The 26,441-nt window shown below is 49.1% G+C and overlaps 1 protein-coding gene across 4 annotated transcripts in view; it reads left to right on the plus strand.

The window, feature by feature from the left end:
* The window catches only part of TMEM63C (transmembrane protein 63C), a 74,472-nt gene that overhangs the window by 13,997 nt on the left and 34,034 nt on the right, over positions 1–26,441 (plus strand). For 3 of the 4 annotated variants that reach the window (XM_072963480.1, XM_072963481.1, XM_072963482.1), the window contains exons 2-6: positions 2,761–2,902; positions 20,315–20,377; positions 24,484–24,646; positions 25,174–25,253; positions 25,672–25,753. In XM_072963480.1, the coding sequence (XP_072819581.1) occupies positions 24,497–24,646; positions 25,174–25,253; positions 25,672–25,753 (312 nt within the window). In that variant the 5' untranslated portion in view covers positions 2,761–2,902; positions 20,315–20,377; positions 24,484–24,496. Of the gene's footprint in view, positions 1–2,760; positions 2,903–20,314; positions 20,378–24,483; positions 24,647–25,173; positions 25,254–25,671; positions 25,754–26,441 lie in introns of those variants that run through there. The other variant, XM_072963483.1, reaches the window with a different exon arrangement.

The following is a 26,441-nucleotide window of genomic DNA, read 5'->3' on the forward strand; positions in this document are numbered from 1 at the left end:
ATATAAATATGGCCACCCCTGGTCTCTTGGTTACCATTTGCATGGAATATCTTTTCCCTTCCTTTCATTTGCAGCCTACGTGTGTCTTTACAGCTAAAATGAGTTTCTTGCAGACAGCACAAAGTTTCAGCTTTCTGCGTCCTTTACCTTAAAAAACTCACTTAATTCTCACAATAACCCTATGCAGATAGTGCTGTTATTGTCTCATTTTTTTCAAAGTTAGAAATATTTTATTTATGTAGAATAAAACATGAAATCATATCAAATAATAAGTGTTAGAAAGCTAAGTACCACAAATATCCTAAAGTCCACAGAAATAATATAATGTTTCTTAATGAACTACCTGATAATCTCCATAATACTTTGTTTCCCTTTATTTTTCCCTATGTAATTCGGTTATCCCATTTTTAAATGAGGAAACTGAGGCATAGGAAGGTCAGGTAACTTCTAGATCCATTGAAGGTGGAATTTGAACCAGCACTTAACGTGGAGGTCATGCTCTTTGCCATCCATCCTAATACATAGTTAAATTGAGATTTTGAATCTGGAGGGAGAGTGTGGGAAGAGAAAATGGATTATTCAGACATGACTTTGAGAAAACTATCTAGCCCCTTGGAGAAAAAACAAAGCTGAGCCTACCACACTCCTAACAGTGAAATAGAGTCTAGAAAGAAAATTTTAAAGGAGGAAAGATTAAAAAGAAAGAAAACCCTAACAATACTGGTAGAAAACATGGGCAAATAGTTTTAGAATCCTCTAATAGGAAAGACTACAGAAAAATCTGTAATTTCTGTAGGCAAAAGGTACCATAAATAAAGTTTAAAAGGAGACAAATGACAACTTGCAATACACGTGACAAAAAGTTAATTGCCTTTTTAAGAAATTTATTTTGGCAGGGGCCAGGAGGAGATAATTAGGTTATTTATTTTTGGAGGAGGTACTAGGGATTGAACCCAGGACCTCATGCATGCTAAGCATGGGCTCTCCACTTGAGCTATACCCTCCCCACCCCCAATTGCTTTAACTTAGAAAAAACTCTTAAAAACCAGTAAGATAAATTAGAAAGAACATAGACAATTCACAGAAAAACAAATGCAAAGGCTAATCAATCAATAAACATGAAAATAATGCCTACCCTTTCTGATATTTAAAGAATTACACATTGAAACAAAATATCATTTTCAACTCTCACACTGGCCAAGGTTAAAAATTCAATAATTCAGTGTTGTTGAGGGTGGAGGACAACAGGCACTCTTCATGCGTGATGGGGCTATGCAAACTGTTTCATCCTCTTTGGAGGACAATTTGGCTCCACCTAACCTTCCACTCCTTACCCTTGGGGATTTGTCCTACAGCTAACCTCATGCATATCCACAAAGATGAATAATCAAAGATGTTCACTGTAGCTTTGTTTGTGCAGCAAAAATGTAGAAACAACCTAAACATCCACCGACAAGGACAGATTCATATAAATCACAGTGCATTGTTCAGTGGGACATAATGAGCTGCTAGAGGCATAAAGGATCTGACTCTTAACTATGCAGAGCTGTGAGATGTATATTAACTACGAAACAAAGACAGAGTTTGGGAATATGTTCCTGGTTGAGTTTAAAATAAAGATGCAAGCATAGATATATATTTGTCACTATTTATGGAAAAATTATTGAAGAAAACAAACAGGAAACTTGACAATGTTTACGTTTGGGAGTGGAGCAGAGGTCTGGGTTAGCAGGGAGATTTTTCATTGTGTCTTATCTTGAATAGTTTGATTTTTTTCCCCCATAAGTATGTTATTTTCAGAACTCAAAAAGTAAATTTAAGAAGAAACCAGCTATACAGGGAGAATACTACTTAAAATCCCTCACCCTAAACTTTCTTTTTAAATTCATTTCTCAGTGGGTTCACCTCTTCTTACATTCATAATTTTATGCCTGGAAGGGCCCAAGAGATCACCTCCAATCTGCATTTTTGTTCATAAGGAAAATGACACCTGCCAAGGTTTCAGCAAGCTGCCCGGGGCCCCTGGCTAGTCTGCAGGGACTGGGCTCCTATGATGGTGCTCAGGAGAGGGACCTGTGACCGTCATGCATGTGATCAAAGCTGCATCCTTGGACTTGTCGGCCCTTTCCCAACATGTAGTCCATCGGGTTTAGTTCATGTGTCTCCACGTGGGGAACCTGTTAAAGTGCATGTTCCCAGGCACTTTCCTGGAGATTCTCATTCAGTGGGCTAGAATAGGGCCCTTAAACCTGCATTTTAGCAAGACCCTCGCTCCAAGATGATTCTGAAGTCTTTCTTGAAGTCACTTGATGGTTATGGATCTCTCTGATCTCCCCAGCTCAGCACTGCAGGCAATGTCTGTATATCCAGTGAGGGAAAGAGGGCCCTGCAGCTCACCAAGGGTAAAGAGCAAAGCGGGCCTAGGTGCAGGGACACCCGATGCAGTGTTCTGTCTGTGGTCCCCTCCCTCAGGCCCCTGCTCGACTGGATGATGGATGACTCCTTGGTTCACCCACCCTAGAGCTGAGCAGTTGGATATGGAGATGAGGGGCTGACTGGGGGTCATGGCTGCATCGGGGATGCTCCTCACCCCGTAATAGCTCCCCTGAGGCAGGCCTTGTGGGAAAATACTGACAAGCATGTTGGGCCTGGGAGTGACCTGTCCTGCTTGGGCTGGGAAAGGAGCTGCGGGGAAGCTGGGGAAAGACTGGGATACATGCCCGCCTGCACTGAGAGTTCTTCTTTGTCCCTGTGCCACAGAGCCTTGGAGGAGCCAGCTTTGTGCTCAGGAATTAAGCAGAGAAGCAGCTGGGACACTTGGAAGTACCTGAGGACTGGTTAGAGGAAGGAGGGCCAGTGACAGCCCATCTGCCTGAGTCCCAGACCTTACCTGCTGCTCCAGGTAGGTGTTCTTGCCATTGTCCCACCCAGTAGGGCTAAGTCCTGAGCACCAGCTCATTCTTCCAGCCCGTGGCCCTGGTCTTTGTAGTCAACGCTTGAGCAAAGGCCCTCCTGAGCCCTCCTAAACCCACGACCTAACAGAAGAGGCCAGGAAGGGCCCAGCCCCCTCTCCAGAGGACACTGTCCCAGGTGACCCTGGCTCCCGAGACCTGGGAAGGGGGCCGGAGACTCTGGCTCTGGTTAGGATGCCCCCAGGCTGAGCTGCTAGCTGGGTCCCAAGTGGCTCTTGCCCTGCTGACCCCAGTTTTGGTACAGGCCCAGACCCAGCCAGACACTGCTCTTCTGAGAGTTCCCTGCCTCTTGACAATTTTTCCTTTGGAAAATATTAGGACAGATGACATCTTCATAGACTGTTGGAGCTGGAAGGACTCTAAGTGATATAATCCAACCTCAATTTCTTTTAACTTCTCAAGCATTACTAATATCAACAGTGTCATTTAAAATGTTGCAGCTGAACATTTCAGAGGAATGAAGTATAATCTCATCAAAACAGTACAGGAAGCCCCTGGGTCTCAGGCAGCCCTTCCTGGGTTCAGCTGCCTTCTTTCCACCTGACTTCAGCCAGCCTTTGCCCACACCCCCAACAAGCCTGCTCCTTTCCTCTCCTTCCATCTACCTGGTGACACCCACAAACACATCCCTCTTTGTGAAAGGGACGTTGGAGATCAGACATCCAAAACTAGAATGTATTAAAGCCAGGTTAGCATTAAAATGAGGCTTTCTTCCCTGTTTAAGTAAGTAAGTTAATAAGTAAAACTAAGAAAGGATTGCATAGTCAAGGGAGGCTATAACTGTGATAAGATTTCTCTATTTGAGAGTCTCTAAAATCTCTTTTCCATGAAAGAGGTTATCCTGTATGGGCTGTTGGCCAAGAACATGGTCATTATTGCTATTATCAATAAAAGTAATCTTAGACATAGTTCTTTTCTGTGCAGATCAAAGTGCTTGATGTTCACATTTCCCTAATAATTTCCTGGTCCAGCCTCATAAGAGCCCTCCAAGGCAAGGAGTCTAAACCACAGGCAGTGTTCCACTTCCCTCCCTCCGGCCATGCCCACTGCCCAGCTCTTGCTGGACCCTTGTTCCTCTAGTCTAGATCACTGGAAGAGACAGCAGCAAATAATGGTAAAGAAGGCAGGCTCGGGAGCCAGGTGGAATCAGTTCCCAGCTTCACCACGTACTAGCTTTGTAATTTCTAGGTAGTCAGTCTTTTCATCTATAAAATGGGAATAACACCATACCCTAGGGTTACTATGAAGATTCAAGTTAATATCTGTAAAGCCCTTGAAACCTATAGCACACTACGAAAGCCTGTTCTCCTCCAACTAGACCTCCCTAAATCACAGTACAGTCTTCTTACTCCCCTGCTCTAAAATCATCCGTGGCTCCCCATTGCCTATTTACTGACTATGCTCTACCCTGTTCTTCAAGGGCCTCAAAGGTAGAAATTCTATTTTTCCCTTGAACATAATAAGGAGTCAGTAGTGTTTGCTGAGAGAGAGGGTTTCCACCCTCAAGGTGAGTGAACTGAATTCCTAGGCTAGGAACCCACAGCTGGGGATTTGATCCAGGCTATTCTGCCTCCCCAACGGTGGCCTGGCCATGGGAAGCCATCAATGTTGGGCGTTGGAGGTTCAGTTTCCCTTGCATCTGTTAGGGCTGCAAAGGCAGGGAGCCCTATTTTGGACTCCAGCCTTCATGGTACAGAGCAGAGGGTGGAGAGGACTGCTCGGCCACAAGCCAGAGCAGGCAGTGCCCACAGTTAAAACTCTCACTCTCCTATGGGCTCAGGACAGGTGGCAGACGTGACGTCATTGTCCTCATTCATCAGTGGGAAGTGGCCAAAACCTCAGCTCCTGTAGCTCAGGTGGGAAGCCCGAGGCCAGCAGAGACCACCTGTGATCTGGTGCTTTGCACAGAGAACTCAGCAAGTTCCTCTCCTTGCATCTCAGCTGCTTCTCTGACAGAAGAGAGGCCATGCGCTGTGGAGAAATGAGCACTGGGTCAGAGGACGGACCATGTCCATAATGGGGCTTCTCACCTGGCAGGAAGAGCTCAGCCATATCAGCATCTCTGAGCCTCTTTTTTTCCATCTGTAAAATGGGAGGATAATACCCATTTCATGGGGTTGATGAGAGACCAAAATGGAACAAAATGCTCAGAGCCCCTGTACAGTGCCTGCAGCAGTGGGCACTTGTTAATTTGCAGTTAATCTGATCAATCCATCAGAGTTGTTCTTCCAGGCTGCCTGCTGGGGCTGCCTCAGTCCTGCAAGCCTCTTGCTTCCCTTAACTGACATTTTCTTCACCTGACTTCTACTCCCAGATGAAGGAAAGTGTTGGTGTTTTTGGCTGAGTAGGGGAGGAGGAAGAGTCCAAATCTTCCCAGATTCCTGGCAGGGGTGAGAGGCCCAGCAGGGAAGAAGCAGAATTCTGGCTGATTTTCTCAGAGATTTTTCCACTCGGGCACTGCCAAGTTCAGGAAGCCAGAAGTGAAGTGATGGGGAGGAAACAAGCCAGACCATGCTGGTTCATGCAGGGTGGTATTTTTCCTTGATTTATTCAGCACATGAATGAATTTGCTGGGATTCCAAGCACTATGTTGGGCACTAGAATATTCAGCAGCAAGTAAAACAGACATGCACCCTGCCCTCAAGGGGCCTTCATTCTAATGAGGCTGGGGCAGACAATAAACAGCATAAACTATTGGTGAAATATGTTAGAAGGTGATAAATGTGATGGAAGAACAGAGAAGGAAAAGGGGATCAGGAGTGCCAGGGAAGTTGAGTTATTAAATAAGGTCATTAAGTCTGGCCTTACCAAAAAGGTGACATTTGAGACACCAATTATCTGCTCTCCTTGGGAACCCCTGAGAAGTCCGTGGGCTCAGAATCAGGGCCAGATACCTTTTAGGAGATCCTAGGATAGGAGCAAAATCTAGAAGCCCTTCTAGTCTCAGCCCAGATAATGTCATGCTCTTCCTCCAAAACCTTCAATAGCTCCCTACTGCCTACGCAAGTAAGTGCAAATCATTCAGCCTGAGATTCAGGACCCCCTGGTTGGGCCCCAGCCTGTCTGTTATCTCACCAGATTCTTCTCACCCCACCTCTGCAGCCAATCCAGTCTACTTACCATTTCTGGAATATTCCACTCTCTGCTTCCTTCCTCCACTCATTTGTCCCCTCTGCCCAAACTTCCCTTGCCTCCACTGGTTTCTGTCAGCCTAGTAATCCCACCTGCCCCTCCTGAAGCTTTCCCTGGCCCCCTGAGGCTTTGATGTCTCAGCCCCACCACCTTGGCTCATACACCTTTCTTTTCTCATTGCATGGCCCTTACTTTTCCTTGGGTGTAGGCAATGGTTTAACTGTCTGATCTCTCACCTGATAGGCGAGTCTGGGATTCTTTTACCTCCAGCAGGTGTAGGGCTCAGTGAACATTGGCTGAATTGAATGTGCCCAAGTTCTGAGGCCCCCAGCAACACTGAGATAATTGGGGGGGGTAGGTTGCCCACTCGGACAAAGAAGGCAGAAATGGAAGGCCAGCAGGAAAGGAGAGAGGGAACAAAACATAGATGAGATCTGATGGAGAAGCTAGTGAAGGAAAGGGAGAGAAACATCCCCACTGTATTTTTTCCAGACAGGCAGACTGTCAAAGACTCAAGGTTAAGTCTCTTTCCTTCCCCAGAAGATAGTCTCTTTTCTCCCTTGAGTATCCCAAGCCAGTGCTTCCTTGTGTCTAGCTAGAATATCTCTTGCTGTGGCTGGAGCTCATTTCCTCTGGTTCCACCCTTTGGATTCAGGTCATTTATTGAGCACCCCTTCAGCGTGGCTCAGAGTGTCTTTCTTTACCCCCGATCCAGGGGGCAGGAGCAAGGTTGTAAGGAGGATGGCCCCTGGTGTGGGGGTTTGGGCACTAATTGAGGCAGCCAGGGACCCCTAGAGCCACGCAGAGACTGCCCATTGACCAGGACTAGGGGCCACCCTAAGTCATGTAGGTTGTGCCAGCCAGTCACTCCGCAGCTTCCCTTAGGGCTAGCCTTCACCACAAGCAAGTCTATAAATAGAGTGCCCCCACCCCCATAGCTCTGTGATTCTCAGGCCCCTATGTTCCCTGTCCGGCCCCAGGCCAAGTGAAGCCATATGAGCCAGACCCACAGCCTCTGCCATCTGGCTCCCACCCATCACTGGAGTAGCTGCACTTAAAGAGCAAGCACTCTCCCTCTGCCTCTCTCCAGCTCCCACCTGAGGCAGCCAGCGTGGAGTTCCTCCCAAATCTGCTGCCTCTAGGGGTGGTATGTTTCCAGCTGGGGAACGCCTGAATGCAGTCTGAGCCCACGTCCCTCTCTGCATTGGTGCACCCATGGTCTCCTCCTGGAATGTCCTGCCCTGGCCTCCACACCACAACTCCTCTTCAGATCAAAAGCCGTATATGTGCTCAGGGCTGGGACAGGCTTTCTGGGCTCAAATCTCCCTTCAATGACAATAATTCCCATCCTAGGATCATTGTGAGGACTGCAAGAGCTCGTGCTTGCAATGTCTTAGCAGTGGCTGGCAGTAAGCCTTCAATTAATGTGACCACTGCTGTTCACCCCTTAAGAGCTGCCTTGGCTGACGCCTCCCCCAGGCAGCCTTTCTGGATTGCTCAGACCTCAGTCAAGGGCTCCTCCTCAGTGCTCCTAGCACCCCTGCAGCAGGCCTTCAGAGTCCAGTAATACAGACCTGTCATGGTTTCTTTGGGGGTCTTTGTACCCACTAGAATCTTGTGCCTAGACTATAAGTGCCTTGAGGGCAGGGGACAGTCTGGCCCATTGTTTTGCTGAATAAATGATTTCATGAGTGACAGATGGGTGACTGTGAGAGACAGACTTCAAGAATAGGTCTGAGCCTGACAGGCCTGAATTTTCTAGAGCCTGTCCTAAAAGATGTGGATGCCTGTGCAAGGCCTGGGGAAGAGGGAGAAGGAACCTCTATCCCCTGTTATGTGGTCTAACGCAGTCATCCTCAAAACACAGTCCCAGTTCCAGCAGTGTCAGCATCACCCAGGAACTTAGTAGAGATGCAGATTCTCAGGCTCCACCCTAGACCTGCTGCATCAGAACTGTGGTGGGGGACCCAGCCACCTGTGATGTAAGAAGCCCTCCAAGTGATGCTGATGCACCAGAGTTTGAGAAATGCTGCTCTAATGTTTCAAAGTAACTCAGATTCATGGGAGGGGGGTCTCTCTCAGGGGTCTCTGCTCTGCTGAAGGCTTCCAAGAAGGCTCTTGGGCTGGGCCTTTGGGGTATGGCTCCTGCTAGACCCACGTTCCTGACCTTGAGACTCTTTTGCTGACAGGGCAGGTGCAACAGGGGGACTCTCCCACAGACCTCCTAGGTGGCCCTAGACTGGTGGAGGTGCTGCTCCATCCTAGCCTTGAAGCTAGTCTGTCTCCACTACCACTGGCTAGCATCCTCTCGAGGACAGACTTCTGGAATGTTGCACCTAAGAAGGACCCTAGAGATCATTGGCTACCTACACATATGCTCACAAACACTCCAAAACACACAAATACACACACGCATAAATGCATGCATGTGCACAATTCAACATGCACATATATGAACACATAAACCTGCATGCACCTCAAAACACACACAAGTACCCAAAATTCAAATTATAGTCACAAACACATTCCCAAACACACCCAAATACCTCCCAAAACACACACAGATACACACACACACTCAGAACCCATTGATACACACACCTGAAAATACACAAACACAAATGCATAGACCTATTGTATTTGTTTTCTAGGACAGCGGTGACAAATGACCAGAACCTGGGTGACTTAACAGACATTTATTCTCTCGTAGTTCTGGAGGGTGTAAGTCCAAAATCAAACTCCTGGCGGGGCCATGCTCCCTCTGCAGGCTCTAGGGAAGAATCCTTCCTTGCCTCCAGCTTCTGGTGGCTGCTGGCAACGCTGGGCGTTTCTTGCCGTGTAGCTACATTTCAGCCTCTGCCTCTGCCTTCACATGGTTTTCTTCCCTGTGTGTCTCTGTGTAGCCTTATTGTAAGGACACCAGTCATTGAATTTAGGGCCCACCCTAATCTAGTATGACTTTATTTGAATTAATTATATCTGCAGAGATCCTATTTTTAAATAAGTTTTTCTTTTTTTAAATTGAGGTGTAATTGATATTATTATGTTAGCTTCAGGTATACAACATAATGATTTGATATCTGTATATATTGCAAAATGATCACCATAATAAGTCCAGTTAACATCCATCACCACACATAGTCACATAAGTAAGGTCATATTCTGCGATTCTAGGTGGACATGAACTTTGGAGGGACATTAGTCAACAGTAGGTCCACACATCCCAAACACACTGGTACAGAGACAGACACGCGCACACACACATTCACCCCTTGCAGATGAGAACTCTGAGTCCCTTGATGGCAGAGCTGCCCATCCCTCCTCCCCGGGCATAGCATAAAGTTGCCACACCCTATTGTGTAGTACCTGTCACATGGTGCTTTTCATCTTAGATTTGCTTTTTGTTTGTTTGATTGATTTGGTTAGATATGCATATAAGAATCCAAAAGGTAGACAAGAGAATATCATGAAAAGCAAGTCTTCCCTCACCCCGCCTTAGCCTCCACCTTGTTCCCTTCCTAGGATTTCCCAGGTATCAAGAGTTTCTTGAGTCTCCTTCCAGAGAAAATCTAGACGCAGCCGCATGGGCGATGGCCTTCTCCATGTTCCATCTGCATCTAGCTTTCTTCACTGAACACGGCAGCTGTTACTCTTTGTTCTGATTGTCTGCTCTCACCTGACTGTGAGCTCTGGGAGGGCAGGTGCATCTGCTATTTATCTTTCCTGCCCACTTCCTAGTCCAGTGGCCAGCACAGAGCAGGTGTTCCGTTAAGGCTGGTTCTACCTACACATCAATGAATCAGCAGCAGCTCATTGGGTCTGCGTGGACAGGGGCTCAACCTCCTGGCCGCACAGCCTTGGTTGTCTCTGTCTCCCCAACATGTGACACCAGCCGTCAGAGCCCATCTGGCAGCAGACAAAGCTGGGGCAGGATGGCACCCAGTAGTATCCTAATGTTTGCTCCTGCTTCCCGGCTGTAACTGGGGCTGAATCTGGGATGGATTGGGGTCTCTGCTGTGGCTGCGTCTCTCCTGCCCTCCTCTCTCAGTCCACTTGGGACTCCTGCAGAGGACTCCATTAGGGAAGAAGCAGAGGAGAGAGCAACACTGTCGGCATCTTAGCCTGGGGGTGGAGGTCCTGCTGCTGCTGAGGCCTTTGCCCAGTCTTTTGTAGCTGAAGGCTTAGTCCGGACTTGTTACCACGGAGACAGGAATTATGGCAGTAACTCAGGGCTGAACGGAAGCCTGCAGCTTCACCAGCTTGTGGTGGGAACGTATTTTTTTCCACAACACTCAGATAGAAGATGTGCTGTATTTTTTCCCCAAAATCAAGGCAGAAACGGATGCCTCTAAGATTTCACCATGCCCCCAATCCACTAACTGAGCAGAGCCCAGGGGAGGACGAAGCTCAACAGAGGCTGCCCAGCCCCGGGAGACTGGAAGCCAGGGAAATGTTAGCCAGCATGTGGAAAGAGGGGCTTAGGTTAGGGGATTGGTAAGAAAGAGCCTCTCCAGCCAAAACATTCTGAGTTGGAGATCATGGGGGACAGATGAGACCCTCCCTAGCCTCATTGCCAATCACTCCTTTCTTACAAATATTACAATAAATATTTGTAAAGCACTAAGCTCCATCCAGTGCAGCAGAGAAAATAATGAGCAAACACAGCCTTGGGCTCAAGGAACTTTCCATCCACTAAGGAAGTCAGCCATCTGCTGTGTCATCCTGTAAATAAACATCAAATGTACTAGATGCGCCAAGGAAGGTAATACTTCACTATACTGAGCCATGGCTATGTGCTAGGCACTGTTCTAAGTGTTTCATGTAATCCTCACATCCACCCAATAAGGTAGATGCTAATAACATCTTCATTTTGCAGAGAAGATAAATGAGGCCCAGGGAGGCTAAGACATTTGCCCAAAGACATGGAGCTAGTACATAGCAGAGGTGGATTGGGACCCAAGGAGTCTAGCTCTCCCTAGGGACCCACACCTAAATGCCACACTATGTCTGTCTCCCAGGATGGAATGTGGAGGCTTGACCTGGTCTGGCGTTCTTCCCTAAGGAAGCAAAAATTGAGCTGAGATTAACTAGTGAAAGAGTGAATGAACTCATGGGAAGGGGGAGCATTCCAGGTAGGACTAGCATATGCAAAGGCCCTGTGGCAAGAGGGAAAGTGATGTGCTCCAGGTATCGAGGGACAGATGGAGGGGCCAGGGGATGGAAATGAGGGGAAAGTTGGATGAGATGAAGCTAGTGAGGGCAGGCCATGTTGGCCAAGTTAAAGAGAGCCACAGAGAGCCCTTCCAGTGGATTCCATCATGACCTGCAGGACAACTCAGGCTCACCTGGTCCTGAAAGGATCCCTGGACATTCCCCTCACAGTGAGTCCTGCCCCTGAGGCACCCCTTCTCACTCACAGTATGTTATAACTGCCTCCTAGCCAAGGCCTTCTAGAATGAGTTTGGTGGAGGGAGAGACACATCTCATTCTCCTTAGCACCCACCACCCTTAGAGAACTCAGGAGAAGCTAAGTGAGGACTCTAAATAAGAGTTGAGGGGAAGACTAGAATGCTGAGACCCAGGGTGCCTGGAGTAGACTACCTGGAGGAAATGGAGCTGAGCTGGCCTGAGAGTGGAGCATTCTTTTGTGGAGAGGATCACGAGGCCTTTCCACAAAGGAGAGGAATGGAGCAGAGAAAGCCAAGGCCTTTGAGCTGCTGGAGCTGAGGTTTCTTGTAGGGAGACAGGGGAGGTAAGACTAGGGGAGTCCCTAAGGCCAGGGAGGCAACCCCCTGGAGCAGGCCAGGAGCCAAGAGCTCAGATGTCAGGAGGAACAGTGAGCAACGCAAAAGCTCAGGTCTTGGCTTCAGACCCCCACCTCCACCTGCCTTACCACTGCTGGCTGTGTGACCCTAGGCAGGCTCCTCACCCTCTCTGGGCCTCAGCATCCTCATTTGTAAAATGAGGACTGTCATTTTTCCTGCCCCAACAGGGCTGTTGGGGACTGTAAATATGCCTCATAATCTGGTGGAAATTGTGCCCCAGGGCCTCCATCAGGCACGTCAGAGACAGTCCAGAGGCCAGGCCCAGCCCAGGAGGCTCCTGTTTCTTTTTTGTTCCCTTCCCCATAGGAATCTGGAGTTAGACCACCCTCCAAATGTGCTAAAGGAGCCTCAGTGGCTGCCATCTCCCACTGGCTGATTGAGGTGGGGTAAGGCAGAAGGGAGGGCTGAGCAGGGTGGCAGGGCAGGCTGGTCCCCACTTACCCAAGTGAGAATTGTGCTGTGGAGCCCCCGAGCCCCCTTCCCAGTCTCTGCACCTGGGTCTTGACACTGCGATCAGCATTGTACTACGGCTCGGGAGGAGTTATTCATCTAGGGAGGGAGGGTGCCTCTGGCTTCCAGGCAGACCTCCAGGAGCCTGGTGGCCACCTTGGCCCACATGGTATGAGGACAAGCCTTGACGTTCCTGCACCTGGCCCAGCCAGGCCCTGTGGAGAGAGGGAGGAGGAGGTGGCCTCAGATTCAGGTCTTGAATCTTCTTTCTGAGTAGGCAGCCTGCAGAGGAGCCACTGGGCCACATACCACCCCAAGAGCCCAGCCTTTGCACGCCCTTAACCCCACTGACAAATTTGAGTGGCAGCTGGTCAAAGTAAGGAGGAGGGAGAAGGATGTGATGCAGAAGAATGAAGGGAAGCTGATTGTATGCCTACAAATATCAAGCCTTCCTTTTTAAATATGATTTTTCTCTAAATATAATATAGGCTCATATTAAGTAGTTTTTCAAATTCAGAAAAAAATTTAAAAGGTCAGTGAAAGAACATAGTTCCATCACCCAGAGGTAATTGATCTTTTTTTTTCTGCAGGTATAATTTTCATTTATTCTCTCTCACTTCCTTTTCTCTGGAATTGAAATCATCTAGTTTAACATCATTATAGCCTGCTGTTTTTACTTCCTACTTTGTCTTTTTAGGCCACGTAGGGAGTTGCCCCTCCATCTCCCAGTGTCTCCCTGTCACTACTCAGCTCCCCACCGCCTGGCTGTCGATGACATCCCCATCGCTGCCTCTCCCCTGCCTCCAGCCCCATTTGGACACTATCATGGCTGCTTGCTGACCTGGGGGCCAGCGGCAGAAAGGCATGGGCCCTGGTGGATGTTCAGGGTCTGGAAGGCAAGGGAAGAAACCTTCCCAGCAAGGAGAGGGCCTTCTGTGGGGCTCCCAGAGGCAAGACGGGTGGAGGGGAATCTGGTGCACTCAGCCTCCGGCCAGAGTCCAAATGGCTACCACTTCCCATTACTGTGCTCCAGCTGCCTCGGACACCCACAGACTTTCCTCCCCTTGGACGCAGTACAGATCTGGCAGGGGAGCCTCTCTTCCTGGACTGTAGAAATATAGCCCTCCTGAAATGGGCAAGGCAGCTCTCTCTCCTGTTATGCCTTCAGAGGTTGCGTGATGTAGTGGAACCAGATTCTTAGATTCCAATCCTCTCTATCTCTCTCTCCAGCTGTGTAACTTTAGGCCCTTTACTTGGCCTCTTTGAGTCTCAGTTTTTCTATCTATAAAGTGGGGATACTGATGTCCACCTTTTAGGCTGATACCTCTTAGCTTGCCTGTTTAGTGTTAGTGATGGTCAGTGGGATGACCATTTGAAGGCACCAGTACCATGCCTGGCCCTTCACCAACATCCGTGTCCTCTCCTTCTCCTTCTTCTGAGGCTTTGTCATGGGATGTGCCCACTCAGGCCTGGAGTTTGTTCCCTAAATTCCCTGTCAGCTTTTTCTTTTCTCCATTTAACTTCTGTATTTAGCCTGGGGGCTTTATTCCTGTTTGCTGGGATTGGTGTTCTCTGCCTTGGGGATGGCACATAGCAGAGTGATTAGGGTGGGGCTGGGGAGTCAGATGTCCTGGGTTCAGGTCCCACTGCTCATCAGCTGCCTGATCTCGGCTAGTCACTTAACCTCTCAGTGCCCAAGATTCTCTGTGCCCAAAAATGGGATAATAATAGCACCTACCTATTGTTTTGTACAGGGAGGAAAAGCCACTCTATGAACTTTAAGCAAACACAATTTTAATTCGGGGAATTACATGCTCATAAAATCACCAGAAGGGTTAGAACCTGGGTTGGTCTTCAAAACAGAGCAGAACTGACCCACAGGACCGCTCCTCAGCCACAGCCAGGGACTAATGGAGCCATGAATTCACGTCCCCTCACCTGCAAGGCAGAATCAGGAAGCCTCTGCAGCCTGCACCACAATTTCGTCTTGCCCCTCCCTCCCTGGGAGCCAGAGACTGAGCATTGATCCGCTGCAGAGAACTCCTTCCCCTCCTCAACACTGTCAGCAGAACACAGCCCAGGCAGCAGGAAGATGGCCGCCTCTGCCCTTCCACCTTATAAATCTATCTCCAGTGCATCTAATCGATGGAACCTGATCTGTATTCAGAACTCCAGCTGCAAGGGAGTGTTATAAATGTAGTTTTCAGCTTTGTAGCTTTTGCAGTATAGGAAGGCACACTAGAAAGATGTGGGAACGGTTGCTTAAGACCATCGACTGTATCTAACAGGCTATATGATAGGTTTATTAACCCAGATGATACATTAAGAGACTTGGCACAGTGCCTGGCACGTAGAACTGATTCAGTAGATGTTATCTGATATTCTTATTAAGGGACCAGGTGTATCAGCGAGCTGCCCACAGAGCCCTAGCAGTGAGAAGCAGCAGCAGAAGGGAGTCACTCTGTGTGGTGCTGTCCGTGGTGCTGAGTGTCCTTCTGATTTTAGCAGACCTGATAGCAAGGTGGAACCTGAACCCACTCACACCATGCTGGGGCTATAGGGGTTTTTGTGGAGAGGGGACCATTTAGAGGCTTCTGAAGGAAAGCTGCCTCAACCCAAAGGAAGAGGTTAGCAAAGGCAATACCCAACATTTGGGGTACTTAAAGTTTACAAAAACACCTCTGTTTATTATCTCCTTTAAGCAAACTTCATAACTACCCTGGTATAGGCAGGATAGACATAATTATATCCATTTTATAGAAGAGAAAACTGGGCAGCAAGAGGTTAAGTAGCAGTTAATAAATACTAGAGCTAAATCCACACCCTATCTCCTGACCCAAAATCATATGCTCCCTCCACTCCATGCTGTGACATGGGAGCAAGACTTGGTAACCAATGGTGTGCTATGGGGAGGCACAAGTGAGTGACTCAGGTGCTCTCTGCACACTATGAAAACATATGTAAATCACCCATTTTTAAAAACTTCCTGCCCCAAATGTGGCCTTGGGTAAGGGACCATCAATCTAGCCATAATGCTGGTTATTGTGGGGGAACCACAATGACATAGGCCCTTCTGTCAAGGAGCCCACTGATTTGTCAAAGAACTGGCCACACTTGTGCATGGGAAACCAGGGGAAGAGTGCCAGGTGTTGACTGCAAAGGCAAACTGTGTAAAGAGGGTGCAAACAAGATATCATTTGGGCATCTCATTGGAAGAAGTCTTTGAGCTGGACCCAAGGGCTGTAATGCTGATGAGACCAAGGCCCCAGCCAAGCTCTGGAGGAAGTGGCTTAAGCTCAGTCAAGGTGAGGCAAGTAGCCCTAGGAGACATGTGGACAGGACAGAGAGCAGGCATGATGACTCATGGAGAAATGGCCAGGCAGTTGACCTCTGGCATAACGAGAAATGCAAGAGTTTGGGGATTCAAGTGAAGAGGTGGTATGGGCCTCTGTAGATCTTCAATCAACTTTCTGCAGACTCAGAACAAGCTGGGAAGGGGAGAGGGGAGATCTCCTGAGAGAAGAATATAAGGACTAGTCTCATGAACTGTCCCACTGCAATAAAACTTAAGGGGCACTGAGCTACCATCCTTTATCCTAAAATCTTCTCATTTTCCCTTCTTATTAGGGGGAGTCAGAAAACTTTTTGGATCTTCAAGAACTCCTTATCTAGGTACAAATAACCCTAGAAATCTTAAGCTAGTGTTTCTCTCTCTTGGCTGCACATAAGAATTGACTGGAGATTCTCATTCCTGAAGTCTGGAGTGGGGCCTGAATCTCTGGATCTACTAAACAACTTCGAAGTGATTCCAGTGTACCTCCCCCCACACCCAGGCTAAGGAGTCACTGATCCAAGCCCGAGAACGCTGAATAGGGAGCCAGAAAACCCAAGTTCTGATCCCAGATCCACCACCTTTCCCAGCCTTAGGTAAATCTTTTAGCCTGCTGGTGACCCAGTTTCTTCACATGTAAAGTTGGGCAAACCATCCTTAGCTGTGAAGATATAAGGAGACTCAAGGGCAATTTAGAGCAAGGAAGGGCTTACTGACACTTAGCGGAAGATTCATGGCCAGTTGGCATGGCGGGTGGGGAAAGACATTAACCAGAACCCTCATTGCAGTAACACCTGCTTCCCCTCCTCCCTGTCCCCCAGGATAACTGCCCCCTAGTGGTGAGAGTAAACCTGAGCATCTAAGCTTTTGTCCTGGAAAGAGTGGGTGTGGGGGCAGATCTGAGAGCAGAGAGCGTGGAAGAGGATATGAGGAAAGACCCAGAGAAGAAGGGGAAGGGGGAGGCAGTGCCCATGGCCAGGAACTCCATTTTACTTTTTGAGGTCCAGACCCATGGGAAATAATCTTTCATGCTGTTACCAAAAAGATGATGAATTATTGAAGAGACTGAGAAGGCCAGATGGCAGGTGGGGTGCAGGGCAGGTGCTATGATTTTTGTGCACAGGCTTGGGGGAGGGGGGAGGGGTGGATACCCACCCATAGCTTCTTCTCCTAGGATGCGGCTTATGGCTACAGCGATTTGCTTCTCCAAATCGAAATGCAGTCCCTATGGACCAGTTCTTGAGACCTCTTGGGGATGGTGGAGCAGAGTCAGTCCTGGGCGGTGCCAGGAAATGCAGGCTGCGTGGCTGTCGGCTGTGTCTCTGAGATAACTTGGAATCCTAGCTCCAGCCCGCAGAGACCTCCCACCAAAACCCCAGAGAAGGGAAGGAACCTACCCAAGGCCACACAGGTGGCCTGGAGCCCAGCCTTCCTTTGATCCCTCAGTTCTAGTGCTTTCCACTGCGCCACCTGAGAGGCTTGGAAAGGTTCTATTCCTGGACTAAGGCTTAAGTGAGGTCATGCCCTCCCTCTGACCCCTGCCCAACACTGCTAGCCCAGCAGAGGCCCAGAGGGTCCAGGAGGTAGCAGAGCAGAGGATTACAAACTGCCCAGGCTCAAGGGTCAGCTCTGTCACTTACCAGCACCGTGATCTTGGGCAAGTTATTTAACCTCTCTGAGCCTTAATTTTGTTTCATCTAGGGGTGATTCTAGTACCCTAGGGTACTTCTAAGGATTAAATAAGCTAGTACTTCAATGGAAAGTCCTTACCCTATAGTAAATGCTCAACAACTGTTAGCTCTTAATAAGACTGGTCCCTTCTAGGGCTTCTTGGACCACTCAAGCTCTGGGATTTGAGCTCCCCACACAAAGGACTTGGCCTTGAGGTGGCCAGCTCACCTGGAAGGAAAAGTGGGAAGCAAAATGCTTGCCTGGCTAGTTAGGACAGCAGTAGCTGAAACCAGGTCTGGTCTGGAAGCCTGGGAGTGAGCGATGGGCTAGAGAAGTAGTAAAGACAAAGTTAGTTCTTTTCAAAGCTTTTGCCCAGTAGCTGAGGAAAACTTTGCACAGGCCTAGGACTGCTGAGCCTCCAGTTTTTGCCACAGGAGTCAGGGAGAGCAGAAATGAGAGGGGAAGAAGGCCACACGCTCCCCCCCTCAGATAAGATGTGCAACTGAGGGAATCTGAGAATCCTGACTTACCAATCCAGCCGCCAGCCTTAATACCATCTCTCACTGCCCCTCCTTGGACCAAAAAGCAAGGCTGACACTTGCTTTTCATGAACAGGAAGAACAGAAGCAGCACTACCTCCAGGCTGCGGTTTGAGGATACTGTAAAGTCCTGCCCATAGTCTGTGTCTCTCCTTCTGCCTGTTCAGAGCAGAGTAGGGGGAAGGTGACTAGGAATGGTCCAGGCTGGGCCCCTCACTACCATCTCACAAATAAGCTAGTGTTGATGATGACAGTTCTGGCTAATTTTGAGCACATATATTTCCAAGCATCACGTGAAGGGCTTTGTATGAATTATCTTACTTCATCTTCACAATAACCCTGTAAGACAGTACTGTTATTACACCCCATTTTCCAGGTTTGTAAACTGAGGCTCAGAGAGGTAAAGTTACTGTCCATGGCCACACAGAAACCCAGTTTGGCTACAGAGAGCCTACTTCTCCCTGATGCCCTAAACAGCCTCCCTGTGCTCTGCTGTGAAATTCATTCCCAAAGAGAGGAGTTCTTTGGTGCCTCCTGCATCAGGCAGGTTAGTGCCCCTGCTCTGTGTTCCTTCAGCACCCTCAGATTGCAAATTTTAGTACTTCCAGTGCTGATGCTCTGGTCCCCAGAAAGCTTTCCATCCTCTTCTTCACACCTAAGAGCTAGCTCTACCTCCAGAAAGCTCTCCTTCCAGAAAGAAGGGAGGAGGAAGGTACAGGCATGGTTTAGGGGTGAAGAGAAAAGATTGGGCACTGCTCTAGGTTTCCATGGCAACAGCCTCCCTTATTACCGCTTCTGCCTGCTGCTGAGAAAGCTGAGGAGGGTGCTGAGGTGGCAGTTAGGCTGTCTTCTCTCTTTTCCTTCCTCACCTCCCCTTCAGGCTGGGCAGCCAGGTGAGCTGAAAGCCTGCACCTGACCCAACCTTGCTGGTTGGATTCTACCCCACTCCAAGGTTAGAGGCTGGGACCTTGTAGCTGGGGGTCCTCCAGGCAGAATGGCAGCCTGGGCCAGGCCTCCCAACAGCATTCCTCTCCCCAGATCCCAAAGGCTGTGAACTCCTTGAAGAGGACCTCATGTTTGTACTTCCAAGGGCTACTTGGGGCCTGGCAAGGGTAGACACGCAATTAACTCTTGTTGAATGAATGAATGAACACATGAAAGAACAAACCAGGGATCCATCCTCCACTAAAGTCACAAATATTCATTTTCACTTTCCCAAATCTCCATGCTTCATCTCCCATCTGGATCTTTGCCCATATGGTTCCCTCTGCCCATGTTTCCCTGCTGTGCTGTGCTGATTCTGACCCTCACATCTCAGCTCAGAGGTCATTTCCCCACAGAAGGCTTCCCCGGGGCTATCAGAGTGTGTGCAGCGCAGAAGCATGTGTCTGTGGGTCTTCTCAGTGAGCCTGGAGCTTCATGTGGGTGGGAACCAGGTCTGTCAGGGCCCTAGAGCCTGGCATGATGCCTGGCTCATGGTAAGTACTCATCCTTTTCTTTGTGGCAGGCAGACAGGCAGGCAGGCAGGCAGGCAGAAAGGAAAGAAGGAAGGAAGGAAGGAAGGAAAGAAGGAAGGAAGGAAGAAAGGAAGGAAGGAAGGAAGGAAGGAAGGAAGGAAGGAAGGAAGGAAGGAAGGAAGGAAGGAAGGAAGGAAGGAAGGGGTGCTTTTGGAGAGAGAAGGAGGGAGTAGGAATTGAGGGGTGAAAAAGAGCAGCATCCAGGACTCAAACCTTCTTAGAGCCAGATGGAAGCCAGAGCTCTTCACAGCCCCGGACCACCTCCTCTACCCTCATCATGCATAGTATTAACCAAATACTAATACCAGTCACAAGACCTTGCGGTTGTGCAGGTCTTGCTCACCAGTGCTTTCATATCCTTGGCCTGGCTCCAGTCCCCACACAGCCCTGAGATGGGCTTATAAACCGTTGCCCTCATTTTAAAGGTGCTGGATGACTGGATAGCCCCATGTCCAAAGATGAACTTAGATCTTTACCTCACACCATATGCAAAAATTAACTCAAAATGGATCGTTGACTTCAATATAAGAGCTAAAACTATAAGATTTTTAGAAGTAAACAGCAAAGAGAATCTCTTAAGACCTTGTGTTAGGCAAAGATTTCTTAGCTACAATACCAAAGCATAGTCCATAAAAGAAAATTTGATAAATTGGACTTTGTCAAAATTCATAACTTTGGCGCTTCAAAAGATACCTCCAAGAAAATGAAAAGACAAGCAACAGACTGGGAAAAACTATTTGTAAAACACGCGTGTGATAAAGGAAGAGCATCCGTAGCTTAAAGATGAGGAAAGGGGTCCTGAGGGATGATGCTGCCAGCAAAGATGGTCTGGGTTCCTAAGTCTCATGATCTCTCCACTGCATTTGTTCTTTTGCAGCAGCCCCGTAGCTGGGTGGGGCCTCCAGGCCTGACTGGGACCCTCACTGGAGAACCGACTCAGGTAGGAAAAGTCTGTCTAAGGCCTTCAGACTTAACCAGATGTGCCTTCCTCCCTGTTTCCCACCTGCTTCCTCAACAAGAGCTCCCCCAAGTGGCCACCAGCAGAACTGTAGCTTTCTGCCACAGCCGACCCAGAGCTGAGACACCTGCCCCATCTGCCAAAGAGACCACAGGAATGCCATTGCTGCTACTCTTACTTTCTGGCAGAAGGCTTACTACTAAAATATGCTGTGTTCGACATAAACTATTATAAGCTTACATTTGGATAACGTGTTAGCATAAATGTGTTAACCAGCGACCTGCAGTAATAACACCATGGGCAGCCTAGACAGGGGACCGGAAAGTGGGGGAACTTAAAAAGATAGGCAAGAGGCTCCTTGCTCTCGTTAGATGCTAATTCAGAGGTAGGAGGGGAGTTTTGTGTTCTCCTTTTTTCTAGGACTAAACTCATTATGCTCTTTTCTCCAATTTTTGTGAGTTAGCACAAGGAATCCCAGACTCCCAGGCCACCTCCTGTCTCCTGTATTCCCATCCTTTACCTTTATTCTTTCTTCATCCTCATCACTCCATCTTCTCTAATACCTGGAACCATCCCATTCTGTCCCCTGGAACTCAATGTCCACTTTTCACTTTACAAATATCTGTATGATACTTCCTGTGTTCCAGGCATTTTTTCTCCTTGATTGACAAATCTTAATCCACATATTCCTCTTAACAGCACTGTGAAGTGGGTGCTAAATGATAGTGATAGCACAGATGAGTGAATGAGGCATGGATGAGTAGCTGGCTGCAGATCGCTCAGCAAGGAAGAGTGCCACGGAGCCCACAGTGCCCAGAAACACACCTAGATCCTTGGAGCCTCACCTTTTCACTGGGCATTGAAACCAAAGACTCCCCAGTACCCTTAGCTCCCTCTCAGGGAGTGGTTTCTGTTTCTCCCCCAACAATACTCATCTGGAGATGGGAGGGATGTCTTTTTTGCTCTTCTTTGTAACTTTCAGACTGTTCTTCCTTCTTCCCTGCTGAAGCCCCCATCTTGAGCCAGTGTGTGTTAACCGAGACATCCTGCTCCCTCTCTGTTACAGGTGTCTACTCCTCCTACCCCAGGTTGCACCCTTCCTTACTGGAAGAGTTCAGTTCCTGCCTTACTATCACGCAACCACTATTCTTGTCTTCATTATTGCTGATTTCAGTATCCCCATATCCACAGGGATGATCCCCCCAACACTCTGGCCCCTCAGTTCCGTAACACTACTCAGCCGCTCACTCCATGGTCGTACCCCAGACCTTACCTCTACCAACAACTGCAGTCCCTTCTTACTCTCAGTGTCACCCAGCTCATTTTCCAACAGCCACGTCCCATCTGTCAACTCACACCCACTAGGACTCAACAGTTCTACCCACTGGAGCTCCAGTAGCTTTCACTATTCCTCACCCTTCTCATGTGTCATTTCTCCCCTTCCCTGACTTAAATTCCAAGGCCAGTCATTAAAATGTCTCCCTTACGTATACCTTCAACCCTCTTGTTTCATTCTCATACTTGCTTGGGAAAACCTCTACCCTGGTTAAAACTATCTGACTCTTTCACACCTGTAACCACACAGATGAATACACTTGAGGGAAATGCACGATGAGTCTGACTGCTCTTGTTGGAAATTCAAGACCATGAACCTCAGTGGGCCCCTAGAGCTGCCCATCAGTCCTACTGCATCCCCTAATCCATTCACTCCTCTAGACTTCTAGTTCTACCGCTTCCTGTTCTCAGACATCCCACACATGCCCACCACCAGCATCATACACTCACCTGAGACCTTGTTTCCTCTTCAACTGAGAAAATAGAGCCTGTAAGGAGAGCACGTCCATAATCTCCACCAGCACACCTGCCTCCCCTCCTGCTGCTGTGGGTCAGCTCTCCGGCCCTCGGCTCTCAGCAAAGGCCAACTTCTCCACTTGTGCACTTGTCCCCAAGCCCTCCACATCCACATATTGCTCCAGTGGCTCTTCATCTCCTACACCACCAGATTTTTATTTTCTACCAGATCGTTCCCATCAGCATATCATGTGCTGCTATTTCTCTCTTTCTATCCACTTCCACCTCTCAATACTCTATGAAAGAGTTGTTGGTGCCCGCTGGCTCCCAGTCCTCTCCTCTCCTTCCCCCAGCAACTACTCCAGCCTGGCCACCGATCACCTCCACGCTGTTTCACCTATGGCTCATTCTCACTGTCCTCTTACTTGACCACATCAACACAACTGGTCCCTCCCTTCTGGAAACTTTTTCTTTACTTGGCTTCCTGGACAGCACTGCCTCCTGGTTCTTCCTTTTTCATTGTCTACTCCTTTCAGTCTCTTTTTGTTTCCTCCTCATCTTCCCAACTTCTATATTTTAAAGCATCCCAAGGCTCAGACCTCGAGCCTCACTCTACACTCACGCCTTTGGTGATCCAGTCCCATGCCTTGAACAGTCATCTCCATGCTCGCAACACCCATTTTATGTCTCCAGTTTCTCCTCTGAACTACAAACTCACACATCCAACCACCTCTCGACATCTCCATTCAGCATGTCTGAAACCCAGTTCCTGATCCCCCCACCACCCTGCACTTCCTGTCCAGCACTTCCTGTTTTTTTCATCCAATAACAGCACCTCCATTTTTCCAGTGGCTCAGTCCACAAGACTTAGTCATCCTGGGCTCCTCTCTTTCATACTCCCAATTCAATCTATCAGCAAATCTTGGCTCCTCCTTCAAAATATTTCCAAAATCTGATCACATCTCACCACCTCACTCCTTCCATCCTGGTCCAAGGTACCGTTATCTCTCGCCTGGCTTGCTACAAATTCCTCCTAATTGACTTCTCTGCTTACCCCCACCCCCATTTATTCTCAGTACGAGGGTTGAAGTGACCCCTTTTAAGTCTTGCATCATTTCAGGTCACTCCTTTGCTCAGGCATCGTCCCCCATGTCCCTCACTCTCCCCATCCAGCCACACCAGCCCATTAGCTCTTCCTCTGCTCCCAGCTGGCACACCCCCAACCCCAACCCACGCCTTTTGCTCTGCCTGCAGCACCCTTCCCTCCAAGTCTTTCCTCAAATGTCATCCTCTCAGTAAGGCCTTCCCCAATCACCCTCTTTGCAACCTTGATCTCACCCCAGCCCGTGCACTGTTTCTCCCCACAGGAATCCCACGAGAGGGATTTTATTTGTCTTGTTCACTGATGCACCACCAACATTAGTCTAGCACAAAGCAATTGTTCACCAAAATATTTGTTGAATGAAGCCTACTTTTCTTGAATGGAGGTGATGAATTTCTAGGATGAGATGCAGTCTCGAGCCAAAACGGATGATCTTTTAAAATCAGAGCAACATTGCATATAAGCCCCAGCAGCTGCCAGCCACCTCCAGTTTTCATTCTTATTATCCACATCTGAAGAACATGGGTGCCCGTGACTGTAAGCTCTGCATCTGAATCTCAGGCTTACTGCATTGGCTTACATCCCTGAGCTGGTTGATCTCCCTGGTTCGAGTTCTAGGTAAAACAGGGATGTTTACTGAGTCACTTCTGTGTGCCGGGCACTCTACATCCTGACCTTACTTAGTGTTAGGAGCAATTGCCTTTCCTGGAAACTAGATCAGAGAATCATAAGATGTTAGAGATGATCATCAGTGGCCCTGTCTGCACGGGCATCCCGTGAATGAGGTGGTTCTATCCTGTAAACAGAGAATTTCCTCTCTGAGATCTTTGTGAGTTTTGCTCATTTGTTCGTACGAGAAAAGCTTCACAAAGGTAGAAGTAGGAAGAGCCATTGGGGTGTACGTTTTACAACTCTTCATAAAGAGAGCAAGTACAAAATAAAGACTCTTCCAGGGAATCTGGGCTATTCTGCCATCATGGCCCTGGGTTTGAGGAAGCTGGCGTCTTACAGGACAGGGCTGTGTGCCATCTCATGGCTGACCCTCTTGCCTTGATCACTTACAAGCTGGCACTGGGCAGTGACTCTGACACGCACTCAATACACTCGTCCCAGCTTCCCAGCTGGCTTCTGCATGTTGCATAGCGTTGGGGTGGGGGGTCCTCATGTCTGATCTGGAGACACCTCTGTTCACCAGGGAGCCTCCCAGGATGGCTGTCTCACCAGGCAACCTGAATGTGGTGGCAAAGTCCCAGAACTTGTCGGCAGGCGACTGCTTCCAATCTCAGAGCACAGTCCTGCAGGGGCAGCCCTTTGGGGGTATCCCCACCGTGCTGTTCCTCAACGTCATCTTGTGGGTGGTAAGTTCTGGGCACTGCAGTGGGCAGAGAGGGCTCACCTGGGGTGGATGGTCCAACTTTCACAAATGATACAACAGGGGCCCCAGTTGTCCATGGACGCCAGCCACAGTGATGGGAACTACCTGAATGTCAGTCCTGCCTAGGGTGGCCCAGGTAGGTGGGCCTTGGGGAAGAAGAGGCTGCAGGAACAGACAGAATCCCTGATTCTCTTCCATGAACCATTGTCCAAAGGTCCTCCTGGCCAGTGCCCTTGAGCCTCGGTTCTCTCCCCTTGCTGATTTCTTCTAGGAGTGGGCTTATCCAATAGTTCTAAACATGCCACCTTCATTCAACGAACTCAGCATCCACTCTGTACCAGGATGCTACTGGATACTGGGAATCTAGACTTTAAAAAGGCATGACCCGACCCTGGCAGAGCAAGTCACCTAGGTGGGTGGGACAAGGTCTCCCCATGGGAATGCAGGGGTCAGTCGAGGGGAAGGCACCCATGAGCTCTCTTACCCCATCTCGCCTTTCCTGGCCTCTAGGTCATCATTTTGGTTTACTCCTTCCTCCGGAAAGCGGCGTGGGACTATGGACGCCTGGCTCTGCTGATACACAATGACAGGTGAAGAGAGGCTGGGGGTCAGTAGTGAGCTACCTACTCCCTTGGGGATGTGCTGCCATGGCCAGAGCATGGCTCTGACCAGGTCCAAGCTGCACAGGTGTCTCGTCATTCTCATCTGTCACCCCTGCCCCTGCTCTGGCCTTCCCTGCACAGAGGTGACTTGCAGGGCAGCCGTCTCTGGGCATGAGGCCACTCTTTTCTCAGATCTCAGACTTTCTGGATCTCATGACTCCCAACATGTGTGGGGCACCTGTCTGTACCCAGAGCTGTGTGCTCTGCAAACAAGCTGAGGCATGTCTGCTCCTGGGCAGGAAGGGGCCACACAGCCCTCGGCCCAGGGAGCGGGAGAGACAGCAAGGCAGCCACCTAAGGACTTTCTCTCCTTTTCCACCTCCCCACCACCCTTCCTGGCCGGCAGCCTGACCTCACTGATCTATGGGGAACAGAGCGAGAAGACGTCTCCCTCAGATGTTTCCCTGGAGATGGAACACAAGGACAAGGTGAGTGCCAGGCTGGGCCTGGTGGGGGCGGGTGGGGTCCTGGCTCTGGGCAGGCAGGCCTGGCAGGTGCAGGAAGGAGCAGGCTCGTCAACAGGGGCTTGGCAGTCAGCCACACCAACCACTTACAGCACCGCAAACTTGGACATATGCCCTAGCCTTGCCAAACCTATTTCCCCATCAGAAATATCGAGGTAGTAACCCTACCTACATCCTAGGGTGCCATGTAACTGTTTGCAAATTCTAAAATTTAAAAGGGATTTTTAAAAATTAATTTTTCTACTCTTCCCGAATTTCCAATTCTTCTCATAGCATCAATCCTGCCCCAAGCCCCCACTCTGAGCCAAGAACTCACACAGAAGGTTCCAGATGTGAGGCAGGGATCCCCTCACGCTCCAGCCACCCAGCTCTGCTGATGGAGCCCTCTTCTCCCCCTTTCTCTTCCTGTCGAATGCCAGTCCTCCAGCCAGTTGCTATGGAGCAGCTGCCGCGGGCCAGCCACTGGTTGGGGACTGGGCACCAGACAGTGAGCCAGGTGGACCAGTCCTGCCTCATGACACCTTCTTCCTTGTGAGAGACACCCAGACAGGTGCATACAGGGCCATGAAGGGAAAAGGGATCGGGGAGGGCCCTCCACAGGGATGGAGTGGAGCTGCAGCATTATAGACAGTGGTCAGGTGGTCTTGGCCTC

This window comes from Vicugna pacos, chromosome 6, assembly GCF_048564905.1.
Source record: "Vicugna pacos chromosome 6, VicPac4, whole genome shotgun sequence".
NCBI lineage: Eukaryota > Metazoa > Chordata > Mammalia > Artiodactyla > Camelidae > Vicugna > Vicugna pacos.